The 12,941-nt window shown below is 41.4% G+C and overlaps 1 protein-coding gene across 2 annotated transcripts; it reads left to right on the top strand.

Moving 5' to 3' along the window:
* Positions 1-301: 301 nt before the first annotated feature.
* GCSAM (germinal center associated signaling and motility) lies at positions 302-7,743 on the top strand. Of its 2 annotated transcripts, none has more exons than XM_037835350.1 (5): positions 302-483; positions 1,841-1,885; positions 2,873-2,919; positions 4,552-4,580; positions 5,454-7,743. In XM_037835350.1, the coding sequence occupies exons 1-5, from the start codon at positions 455-457 to the stop codon at positions 5,766-5,768; spliced, it is 465 nt and encodes a 154-aa protein (XP_037691278.1). In that variant the 5' UTR covers positions 302-454; the 3' UTR covers positions 5,769-7,743. The 2 variants fall into 2 exon arrangements, with proteins under 2 accessions (XP_037691278.1, XP_037691273.1); XM_037835345.1 differs by having other exon boundaries at positions 5,451-7,743.
* Positions 7,744-12,941: the final 5,198 nt, after the last annotated feature.

Below are 12,941 nucleotides of genomic sequence, written 5' to 3'. Positions count from 1 at the left end.
TTTGACTTTTTGTTTTAACCTTTCCCTTATTTAAACAAAATTTCCCCCTCTGACATTTCTAAGAAGACAAAGCGGTTTGTGCCTAATAAATTTAGGTATCTGAAGTGAGAAATCCCATGGCCCATCTATAAAATCCCATGGCCCTTCTGTAATCGCGGATCTGGGATTCCCCAGAGGCTCAAAGCTGTCATTGACCGTCAGTTCTGGTTAAGGCCAATAGCCTGTCAGGCTCCGGCGTTTTAGGAAGTTCTGCATACGTACACCTGTAATCTCCTCCCCCTGGGTTCTTCCTTCCCTGTGAAGAGTGATAACCTTCTCCTTTCGGCTCTCTCACTGGTGGTCAGAGCAACACAGCCCCTTCTTCAAGTCAGGGGCTGCCCTCTCAGAGTACAAAGCAGGCTGAGAAGGAAGTGTCAAAGGGGACTGGAGGCAAGGTGCCGAGGGGACTGAGAAGATGGGGAACCATCTGTTGAGGGAATACAGGTGAGTCCAAACTTCCTACGAGGAACTGGGGGTGATGGAATGGGGGAAGGAGCAACACGGCAAGAAAGAGAAAAAGACAGCTGCTCTTTGGGGTGGGAGTTAGGTGATTGGGAAGGAACCTGACAGGCATTAAGTTTACTACGTTAAACCCCTTATAGGTTTGCCTTCTTCCCAGCATGGCAATCAGCAGCTGGCAGAGAACAGCTGAAGGGCAGAAGGACTTTATCAAAAGAGGTCTATGCAATAGGCTACCAGCTAAGAAATGGAAAAATTTTTCTGAGGGCCCGGGGAGTAGCTGCTCTCCTGAGTCCTTCATGCTCTGCAAAGAGCTCAAAGACACACCACCCTTTTAGTTGCTATTTTAAGATCAAAATAAATACTAATCTTCCTGCCACCATGAGGTCTAATCTGGTACATACTCCCTTCAAGCAGGTAAGCAGAAATCATCTAAAGAGGTAGAGAAATTGGCTTAAGTTTTCTGAACCTAAGTTTCCTCATTTTTAATTGAAAAATAATGCAATGCATACCTTGAAGGGTTCTGTGTGTGTGATGTGCACTTGGAGCCTGACACTTAGTAGAGTTCAATAATTTGGAACATATTCTCATTTCTTCGATGATCATCTCATTATCATCATGTAAAATTGAGTTATACCCCAGTAAAAGGAATCCCTAGGATACAAGGTAAGGGTTTTGGGAAATGAGAGCTGGCCAGGGGCTCTTTACAGGATTAGGTTTGGTGTCCCAGGTGTCAGTTCATTCCCCTGGGAGGTGGGACATAGGAAAAGAGGGTGATCTGAAATGCCACCAGCCAAAGGAGATGGGGGCTCCATGGAATATCTGATGGCCTGACCTTCCCTGAGAATCAGTGTTGTCTGAGACGTATCCTCCCTGGATCTTCACAGCATTTTGTTCACCCAATAACTCTAGCACCCTTTTACTGGAATATAAATTCTTAATTTTATGCCTAGACATTAGCTCCTTAAATATACAGACTGTTTCTTATTCACATTTCAACCCCCTGTTCCTGGCACTTTTTCTGGTATATAGAAAGACTCAGTATGTGTTAGATGTATGATTGGAAACAAAAAGGAAAAAAAAAAAAACTGTCTTAAGAAGAAAATTAAAGCAAAATGCAGGTAGGATGTGAGTGAGAAAGTAGTGATTAGGAGTTGGTAGTGTCACCTTCATATTTCCAAAGGGCCAGTTGATGTGCCAGTGCAATGAAAGCATTCCAGTATGATAGATGTGTCCAAGTCACCTCGGATGAATGCTTTCTTGGGGAAAAGGTGTTTTCCACAGAAATGACAAAGCTGCCGAAAACAACCTGGTGATTTATGTCGTCTCTTGGATATTTTAGATGCTGGGATTGCCACATCGCTGAAAGGTGTTTCTGCCTTCCGTGGTGAGTGGAGAGTTGCTTGCAGGAGTTATTTCCCTAATTGTGGTTTCAATGTGGTGTTGCTCTCAGTTACCTGAAGATATCTCTGTGAATTCCCTGCAGGCCGAGGCCTGTCGCTTCTCCAGACACAGTCACCTGAGAGTCGATCCAGGAAGCAGCCCCCTCAAGTCTGGTGGAAAACAGGAACAGTGGTGTCAAGGGTAGTGCCCTCTCTCAGACAGGGAAGCCTCAGAAGCAAGGATGAAACTGGCTACTGGTGTGGAGACAGACCCCTGAGTCACACTGTAAATCCCAGAGTCCCCACATCTCTGTCACTTGCACCGAGGACTTATTGCTGGGGTGATCACATAGTTTATCACCCAAACTAGGACACCTCTGAGAGTGAATGGGGATGCTAAAAATAGTTAACAGCCGCGTGGTGATTGATAACTGTCATTAACCAGTACCATCTGAGCAAACTGGGCATATGGTCACCCTTCCTACAGATGATAATGCCTTCCATTTTATCTACAGTGTGTTTTCCTAGATCATCTATAGGTGGAGTTTCCTCTGTGCTCATGCAAGAGATGTTTGTTTGTTATTTTCTTTAGGAGATCATAGATTGGGATTGGAAAAAAAATCTTGGCTCCTTCATTCGCATGGTATAAAAGAAATTGCTATTTTGTCAGAACAAAAAAATCTGCAAAACTATGTTGCCTATAATGACACCACAGTTCTCCATTTATAAATCAATTCCATGTCAGACTTAGAAAAGGAAAAGAGAGAAAGCAAGAGTGAGGGAGAGAAAGAGGAAGGAATACAAAGAAATTGATTTCTACTTGGTCTCATCCTTCAATTTCCTTCTTTTCTATCCTCTAATTTCTTTATGCTGAAAGAGATGGTAACACAAATTGAAGTGTTAAAAATAAGTTTTTATCAGGTAGTGTAATTATTTTCTTTAAAGGTTTCTGAATATTGATGCAACCAACTTATTTTCCTTTTGTTTTACAGGAAAAGAATACATATTTTTAAAGAGAGACAACATTCCCAAAAGGAAGGTAAGAAATTGATTTCCCAACATTTTCACTTTTGATAGAATTACATTTCCAAACTGCCTCTACTCTCTGCCCCCATAGTCACTTGGGCCTACTTAACACATTTTGCTGCAATTTAGCCAATTGCATCCCTTTTTCTCCACTAGACTGTGATCTCATATCCCTTAGTTGGTCCCTGAGATCTGAGGGATGAAAAGTGAGATGGTCAAGCACCATTAGGAACTGTGAGGAGGCCAGGGAGATGGGGAGAGAGGAAGAGCCTTGTGGCTACGTTAAGGATTTGGGTCTTTGTTTTGAAGAACTACAGGAAGTACTGAAATTCTTTAAACAGGGGCAGGTATGATCAGATCTGTGCTAAAGAGATCACCCCAGTTGCAATGTGGAGAACAAACTGTAGCAGGGAATGCAAGAGCAGATGTCTGAAGACCATTTAGGAGGCTAGTACAATAGTCTCCAGTGACAGAACAGTGTTGAAGTAAGAAAGAAAATTCTAGAGGAAGGGTAGTGAATAGCTGCATATGTAAGATACAGAATAAGAAAGCATAGGCTTGATGACAGGCCACTGCAATTCTTAGGAAGACAATGCAGTTTTGCCTTTGCTTTCCTGAGTTTAAAGAGGAAGCCTAGTTCATTCTCTTTGAATCTTCAAAACTAGTCTCTTAGGGTGTGTAAATGAATAACATAGCCATCCCACCCCTTGCCATTTCACTTAGGGAAATTGTAGGTTCCAGGAAACCTCAAACACAATCAGAGCAAAACATGGTAGAAATAAGATGCTTAATGTTGAGACCCCGCAGACCCTTTCTTTGGTAGTGATAATCTGGGAAGTCCTGAATGACCCTGGGAGCTTGTGCAGACGTATGAACCTCTGATGTCCTTGATGAGGGGATGTACTCTCACATATGACACAGTGGCCTGCATGGACACACCTGCCCCCTGTGTAGGGCAATAGCATGAGGCTTTCATGGGAGAGCACATGTGTACTTATCCAGCTGTCATGTTTGCAAGGGGCTAGCAAGTGTGTCAGTTTGCTTCTTTGCTTAGTGGCCAGGGCCAGTAGATTTTAAGTAAATTGGATTTTGAAAAATCTGCCAGCAGTACAAGAAAAGGAATGCACAGCTTAAGAGTGTCTTCCTGTGTAAAGCTTTCCTTGGCCACCGATCCTACACAAGCACCATCCCTTCTCACCTGGGTTGAAGTGATCTCTCTCCTCTCTGCCTTGTGAATCTCTCATAACCTCTTGTCTGCTAGTCTGTGAGCCCCTTGAAATCAGAGACTGCTTGGATTCCTCTTTGTCCCCCAAGTGCCTGGTACAGGGTGGGTTTAAAATGAAGGAAGAAGGAAGAGAGAGAGGGAGGGAAGGAATGAGGGAGGAATGGACGTGTTATTTCTTATCCAAAGACCCACGAGTGTGTCTCCCCACCTCAGCCTCTCAGCCTCAGTACAGCTCTGGCTCTTTCTTGCTTATGTGTCCCTGTCACTCTCCAGAGACTTGCTATCGATCAGGATGGCCTGATGGGGGCTACTCCGGCTTTTCCTTAGCTCTCTGGTTGCTTATATTCCAGCCCCCCTTCCTCCTGTCCCCTCAAATCTCCCCATGACCTGAAATTCATTGAGTGTTTTTTCTTTCTCCAGATGAAGGGATGTCATCTGCTCCCATCCAGGTAATGAGTCTTTCTGAAATGATGGTAGAAATGCAAATACCCCAGAGGGCAGGAGAAGCTAGCTCCCAGACCCCTTCTGACCTTAACATAGAAGAAAGATGTCAAATGTCCATGCTTGGGACCCAGGGACCATGTGCAGGGCCTGGAGGTCAAAGCAGCAGCCACCGTCTTTGTACAGCTTATTGAAAGGAACGAACATTTATTGGGCACTTAGTTTATGCCAGGCGGTATATTGAGCGCTTTACATGTATTTTCTCATGTAACTACCACAACAACCATATAAAACTGGTACTACTATTACCTTCCCATTTTACAGATGAGAAAACTGATAGGTTAAATGATTTACCCAAGGTCAGACAGCTGACAAGAAGGCAGAGCCAGAATTCAAAACCAAGTCTCACTCCAAAATCCATATCCTTTCCTCTTCACTTAGCTGCTTCACTTTTTGTCTCCTGAGATTCCACCAAGGGAGTGAGACCCTCCCTTGTGTTGTTTCCCTTTTTAAAAATGCAAATATCTTTAGAATGAATGGTTAATTGAGATGTCACCAGATCATTCTCTAACGACTGTCCACAGGGCCTGGAGACAGTAGGAATCATTTGGGGTAGTTGGAGGTCACTCTGGAGCATGGGGCAGAGGGGACACACAGGGTAGGCTGTGAGCTCTGGGCAGCATGAGAACACTGGCTCCCTGACTAGTAGTTGGGATGGGAGCAGCCATTTAGGAAAAATGGCCAAAAAAAGGAGGGGAGGCCAAGATGGTGGTCATGGAAGACAGATTTTACCCAGGGTCAGTCCTGTGTGGAGGTTTAGGTGTAGCGGGAAGGCAATGGGGTCAAACCTTAATGATCATCAGTGTCCTTTTGACTAGCAGGAAAATGCTGAGCAGACTTCCTCGGAGGAACTGTGCTACACCCTCATCAATCACAGAGTCCTCACGAGAAGGCCGTCAGGGAACTCAGCTGAAGGGGACTATGAGAACGTTTTCCCCCATGCTGAGAGGCCCAGAGAGTCCTGGGGAGGAACTGAGACTGAGTATTCACTTCTCCGTGTGCCTTCCACCTCTAGGCTGCCACCTTCCCCAGAAGCAGAATATGAACTGCTCACGCCCAGTGGAATCACCCCTCACTCACTGCAACCGCCGTGTCTATTTATGGCCCCTTCTCAGACTCAGTTTTCCTATTTATAATGAAGTGGTTGGACCAACATTTGTTTCACAGCGGTCAACCCAACTGTGAAGCAAATAAAAGTGGGTGGCTGGGGGGATTCTGATTGAAACAGACTTGGAGCACAGAGCCCTTCCAGCTTACCTTCCACAGAGGTCTCTGCAGAGCATGGTTTACAAACCAGTGGGCCCCTTAGATCCCATTCAGCATCCTGCATCCAAAGATCAACTCAAACAGTGAATACCACTATTTGAGATGGCAGCTACCGTCTTTGGCTCTAAGTAGTTTAGGAAATGGATTGCTCTTCTCAGCAGTAGGAAGGGCTCTCAGTGCCCTACTGTCTCTTCTCTTCCGATTCTTACTATGCAATGTTAACAAAATTGTCCCATGACGTCACTAGGAATCTTGATCCATAATGCTAAGTGTACCCAAGTACGAGTCCACTTCTTCCACTGTGGTCTGGCTCTTCACTTGTGGCCTTTCAGCTCAGCCCCAAGATGGGAGCCTGTGGCCTCCCTCTCACTCCAAACTTCCAAGCAGTGTCCTTCCATGTGACTGTCCTTTGACTCATTGAACCCAGATTGATTATGGGAGTTGAATCAGGAGGTTCCAGACCAGGTTCTTGTCATAATTTTAACCATATATTAATTTTTATAACTTTACATTTCTTCCTAGAAATTTCAGTAGGTAAAAGCCTAGCATCAAAGAATGATGAAGTAGAGGGACCTTTCAAGATGATCCTCTAATCCCATTTTTCTTTTGGCTCAGAGAGTGTAATTTGCCCAATGTTACACTGCAAATTAGTGGCAGACCTTGAACTGCAACTGAGATATCCTGGCTTCCAATTCAATGCTCTTCCCATATATTACATATAAGAACTTCAATCATATGATATAGTTATATATTAAATAGTGTTATGTATAAAGTACAGATAAAATGACTGTGTGGGAAAACAACACACACACACACACACATACACACACACACCTTCTCTAGTAAGCATTCCTCTTCATGTCCTGATTATTTATTTTCCCTCACCTTTCCTTCAGCTTTCTTAGAATTAATGTCTATCCTCTAAACCAGATGTCAGCAAACTATGGCCCACAGGCCAAATCTGGCCCACCATCTGTTTTGATAAATAAAGTCTTATTGGAACATAGCCATGCTCATTTGTTTATCTACTCTCTGTGGCTACTCAACCATGGGAGAGTTGATGAGTTGTAAAAGAGATATTAGGGCCTACGAAGACATAAACTATTTATTATTTGGCCCTTTACAGAAAAAAGTTTTGAGGCCCCTGCCCTAAATGATCATACCCAAAGCTAAACTTAAACAAATAGAAATTTTGAGGTTACGGATATGAACTCATAAGATCTGGTGCCAATAACATGGTAAGGAAATATTAAACCACATGTGATATGAGTCAGGTGAAAACAATTAGCAAATTAGAATGTTTCTATGTTCAGACCTCTGTTCTCAAATTACTATTGTATGTAATTCATGGCCACTGACCTAATTTAGGGATGTTAAAATAACATTAGGTTTGTTGAGATAAGCAGTACATGCATTATATGTTTAATTCATGTTTTGTTATCTTAGCTAAAAAAAAGCTAAATAACTTTATTTTAAATGTGCTAAGAACCTAATAAGGATAAACACAGTGGTTTGATGTTTGATGTGTCAACTCAGGTTTGTTGAGACTTCAGCCAGCTGACAGTCTTCAGCAAGAGTCAGTCACATTTTTGTGTCTTGTCCTCTGCCAAATTCCTATTCTTAAGACAAGAGAGAGAGGTTTGGAGAAGAGTGTAGAGATGAAGACAAATGAAACAAGAGATGACATATAAAATCTGAAAGACAAAACTGTAGACAGTAGAAATTATGTTGAGTGAAATTAGACAGAAACAAAAGGACAAACACTCTGTGGTCTCACTAATACAAAGTAACATTAATGAGCAAACTTTGAGAGTTAGCATTGAGAATACAGGTTATCAGGGGATAGAAAGGATGTAGAGATTGGCCATTTGATGCTGAAGGAGTACAGAATGTTAAACAGGGTTGATTGCATAGATCTAGAAATGGATAGCACAATACTATGTGATAGCACAATATTGTAAGTATACTGAACAAAGCCGAGTGTGAGTACAGTTGAAAGAGGAAGGCTAGGGGCATGTATGACACCAGAAGGAAAGAGAAGATAAAGACTGGGGTTGTATAACTTAACAAAACCTAGAGTGGTCAATGATGGTGATTAAATGTACAAATACAAGAATGTTTTTGCGTGAGGCAGAACAAATGAACGTCAACTTTGCAAGATGTTGAAAGCTGGAAGGTATAGGGGAGAAAATGCAATCAATACAAACTAGAGACTGTAGTTAACAGTAACATTGTAATATGCTTCCATTAATTGTAACAAAAGCAATGTACCAAAGCTGAATGTCTTAAAGAGGGGGATATAAGGGAGTGGTGTGGGATTCTCGGTGCTGTTGCTGTTGTGACCTTTTCATTGTATTTTATTTTAGTTTCATTTTCTCTTCCATGTTTTATTTTTTTATTCTTCATTTTTTTTCTCCTCTACCTCTTTGAGGACTAAATGGAAATGTCCTCATATAGATTGTGGTGGTGAATGCATAACCATGTGATTATACCAGGAATCATTGTATACTTAGGATGGATTGTATGGTGTGTGAATAAAACTGTTTAAAAAATAAACAGAGGGATACAAGTGCTGCAGAAAGTGTGGTGAGAAGGATGTACCTAATTACCATTGGTGAGGAAGTAGAATGGTGCAGCCCATCTGGAAGGCAGTGTGGTGGTTCCATAGGAAGCTAAGCATGGGGTTGCCATATGGTCCTGCAACCCTGTTATTGGGTATATTCTTGGAAGAACTGAGATCACGGACATGAATGGACATTTGCACAGTGGTGCTTATGGTGGCAGTATTCACAATTTTCAATGGATGGAGGTGGCCTAAGGGTACATCAACTGGTAAACGGAATGGTGATCTGTGTACATACAATGGCGTATTGAGCGGAGGCAAGAAGGAATGAAGTTGTGAGGTATGCAACTAGATGAATGGACCTTGAGGTCAGTATGTTGAGTGAAATAAGCCAGAAAAGAAAAGACAAACAGTATAATACCTCATTAATATGGACTATCATGTGTGAACTCTGCGAATTGAATCTGAAAGCATAGGTTATCAGGGAAAGCTTATTGTAAAGGTTCCTAGATTGCAAACTCTTACAGCAGTCACATCTATTCATAAGTTGTAACAGTTGTTTCTAAATTCTGAGATGCTGAGCTGTTTGTTTATACCCTGGTCAGTCCCTGGAACTTCGGGTATCTTTGTGACACCTGAGATTCAGAGGCAGAATTCGGCAGCTATGAATGCCAGCATTACCCAATACAGCAAATGTTAAAGAAGCTGTAAAAGAGAGCAGACTTCAATTAGAGATATGAACAAAATGGACTTGGTTAGGACTAAGGTAAATCAGACTAAAGGGTAAAGGATGATATTTTGACTGTGTTTTAAAACTTCAACTTCTGTGTGAGACCAGAGGAAGAGATGCTTATTTGGTGGAAAATCTATATTTTCTGTAGCACACTATATAATTTAACTTGTATGGTCAGTTTATTCAAACACCATAATTACATGGAAACTTGAAAAGGGAGTGAGATCTGGTTGGTTTGTATAGGTTAGCATGAAGCCCTGATACATCCCAGAGTAATCTGGGCAGAGAAGAAAGAGTATTTGCAAAGCCCCCTTGAGGGACTGGGGGGAAATGTGGAAATATTAAACTTTTCAACCTGGGAAATCCCTGATATTCTCGCAAGTACTGGGGACTACCAGTTTAGCAGGCCAAGCCCTACTTGGGCTTGCCCTTATTAAGTTTGTTACTGCAAAAGAGACTAACCCTACTTATAATTGTGCGTAAGAGTCACCCCTAGAGAACCTCTTTTGTTGCTCAGATGTGGCCTCTCTCTCTAAGCCAACTCTGCAGGTAAACTCACTGCCCTCCCCTCTACATGGGACATGACTCCCAGGGGTATAAATCTCCCTGGCAATGTGGAACATAACTCATGGGGATGAGTTTGGCCCTGGCTTCATGGGCTTGAGAAAACCTTCTTGGACCAAAAGGGAGAAGAGAAATGAAACAAAATTTCAGTAGCTGAGAGATCTCAAATAGAGTCAAGAGGTCATTCTGGAGGTTATTCTTATACATTACATAGATAGATATCCTTTTTTCATTTTTAGTGTAATAATAGCTAGAAGGAAATACCTGAAACTGTTGAACTGCAATCCAGTATCCTCTTTTCTTGAAGATGTTTATATAACTATATAGCTTATACAAAGCTTATATAGTGTGACCGTGTGATTGTGAAAACACTGTGTCTCACACTCCCTTTATCCAGTGTATGGACAAATGAGTAGAAAAATGGGGACCAGAAGTAAATGAATAATGGAGGGAAGGAAGGGATGGGATGTTTTGGGTGTTCTTTTTTACTTTTGTTTTTCTTTTTATTCTTATTTTTATTTTTTGGAGTAATTAAACTGCTCAAAAATTGATTGTGGTAATGAATGCACAACTATATATGACACTGTGAACAACTGATTGTACACTTTGGATGATTGTATGGTATGTGAAATCTCAATAAAATTGCATTTTAAAAATTCCTATTCTTAACAGAATTCCTTAATTTAGAACCCTAACTTTGACTCTTGGTAAAGATTCACTTATGTTCAAAAGGATGCATATGTGGTAGCAGGGAATATTGCAGAAGTACCATGGTTTAGGGGAAAGATTGTGGACATTGGAGTCAGATAACCAATGACTTAAATCCAGGTTCTATTTTTTTCCTCATTCTGTTACCTTGAGTACATAAATTACTTGGAGGTTTGGCTTTCTTTTTCATAAATGGGAGGATTATATCTAACATACATAAATCATCTGTCACACATGCCAAATAAATAATATCAAAGAGCAAGCAAAACAGTTTTTATGATGAATGGAGAAAAACTGCTGAGGTTGTGAAGCCATTCTTTCCAATGAAACAGAAACATGGTATCACTAGTGTTTTGTGCCAGAATTTTTCACATTAATATTGTATCACTGTGGAAATTGGTTGTTTTCAATATTCTTAGCATCACATAAGTCATATTTGTTTGGGTCCTTACCTGCAAAAGTATTACCTGTCTCATTTGCATTTTAGCCAGGAACACACTAGGTATAAAGGCTTACCCAAGGAAAGTTGTTCTTATAATGAAATTTAGAGACATTATATATAATACATAATATATTATTTGGGGAATTATTTTTGAGTAGGAGAGCCACTTGGGAGTGTTTCAAAATACCTACATGTCAGTACAGAACACTGTTCCTGTTTTCCAAAGATTTCAGGATTTCTGATGACCATTATGGACCCTCTTCCCAGAAGATGGCCATAGTATAACCATACATGCAATGTGTAGACATTTTCAAGGGTTAGGAATGTAACCCCTCAGTTTAAGAATCCCTGTTCTTGATGAAGAAACTGAGGCCAAGCATTTCAATTACTCTCTCAATTCACAAATGCAAGCAGGAAACCCCCAACCACAATGTTGTTAAATGTACATAGCCAGAGTTCACAAAGGGCAGTTTCAATTTATGCAGCAACGGTTTAATGTGGTTTCCGTTTTACATTCATACCAGCATCTATAAATAATCCTTTATGCTGTGAATAAATTCTCACTTATAACAGATGAGGGCAACAGGAAGAGGATAAACACAGGTCAGGAAATCTACCATTGACTAGAAATTAGTGCAAACACTGATTTTTTTGGAGCCAACATGGGGGACAGGTGCTTCAAGTATGCTCAGGGATGGAAGGGTAGAGGCAGACGAGGATGACAGATGAGTGTCTGGGATTCTGCAGGACACTTCAGATAAAAGACTTGGCTTACTTTTTTCTGACTGTTCTTTTCTAAGCTTGGCTCCTTTAGCTAAGAAAGCCACTTGGTCCAAGTGTACCTGGGTTCTGCCAACTGTTAAATTGATCAGTGGAGAATGCAAGACACTCCCACTTTCCTACAGAGGGCTCTTTGCAAGGCATGCTGCAATGCTTTGAGTGATCATTCTCATCATACAGTCTTCTAGAATCTGGTGGTCAACCCTCCCAATTCATCCCTTCCTCTGTCCACTCGTACTCCTTATAGATTCCCAGAAGTCAACCTGGGTTGCCTGCCACGGCCAGAGGCAGGTCATCATACATGGATATACAGCAGCCAGGCTATGCCAGCTACAAACCACAGGGCCTTGGACTGGTCCTTTTACTTCTCCAGACCTTGGCTTCCCAAACATAAGGTGAGGGACCGCCTTCTGACATGAAGGGTCTATGATCTCTAATCATAAAATAAAGATGTCTATGGATGAAGCTGCCAGCAATGTAATAACATTGTCAAATAACTTATTTTAAAGCAATGAAACAGAAATGAGAGCAGAGAAGGGAGAACTTTGAGAGCTTTCTCCTGTTTTCCTTAGCATTGATCAGATCAGACTCTGAATAGGACAGGGGCCCATACCCCGAGTCCATATCTAGAAGGAAAAGTAGAGACCCTGCACAACATACAAAGAAGACACAAACGTGTAAAGGAAGAAAGATCTGCTCATCCAAACCCCACTGGTGCTTCAGGGTTCAGCTTGAGGTCTCCCTCCTACGTGAACACTTCTCCAGTTAAACTACACTGACCACTTTTTTTCTGACCACACACAACCTTACATTTTTGGCTTTATTTTTACTACTGGGTATTTTTTCCCTGCTGTTTTCTGTTTTGTCTGTGAAGACCCTCCAAGATAATAAAAGTCATTCCCTTTTAAAACTAGCAAGTTCTTTTATTACTGGCTTACCCTTCTGTGGTATCCCCTACAGCCTTCAACAGAACACACCATTAAGAAAATCTATAGAAGTAAATTAAATTGAAAATGAAAAAAGAATTGAACTTGTGGATAGCATTTCTATTGGGAGGAGGTTCTGCTGGTCAGGTTGTATCCATTCTATTCATATCTAAGGCTTTGCCAGAAAAGAACAGTTTTCTTCTCCAATTCTTCAATTATTTCACAGTTGTATGCTGAAACCTTACTATGCACCAGGCATTGTGCTTGTTATTAAGATGTGTGATGGCTGAGAAATTTACCTCCAGTAGCAGAAGTGTGTATGTAAAT

This window comes from Choloepus didactylus, chromosome 1, assembly GCF_015220235.1.
Source record: "Choloepus didactylus isolate mChoDid1 chromosome 1, mChoDid1.pri, whole genome shotgun sequence".
Classification (NCBI taxonomy): domain Eukaryota; kingdom Metazoa; phylum Chordata; class Mammalia; order Pilosa; family Megalonychidae; genus Choloepus; species Choloepus didactylus.
The sequence above is the reverse complement of the archived record's forward strand: the minus strand, read 5'-3'. Positions and strand labels throughout refer to the sequence as shown.

Excerpts from the sequence above, each read along its gene's own strand:
- GCSAM (XM_037835345.1), top strand. The coding sequence starts at position 455 with ATGGGGAACCATCTGTTGAGGGAATACAG. Across the intron at positions 2,920-4,551 it reads ACAACATTCCCAAAAGGAAG|ATGAAGGGATGTCATCTGCT; the intron begins GTAAGAAATTGA and ends TTCTTTCTCCAG. Across the intron at positions 4,581-5,450 it reads TGTCATCTGCTCCCATCCAG|CAGGAAAATGCTGAGCAGAC; the intron begins GTAATGAGTCTT and ends CCTTTTGACTAG.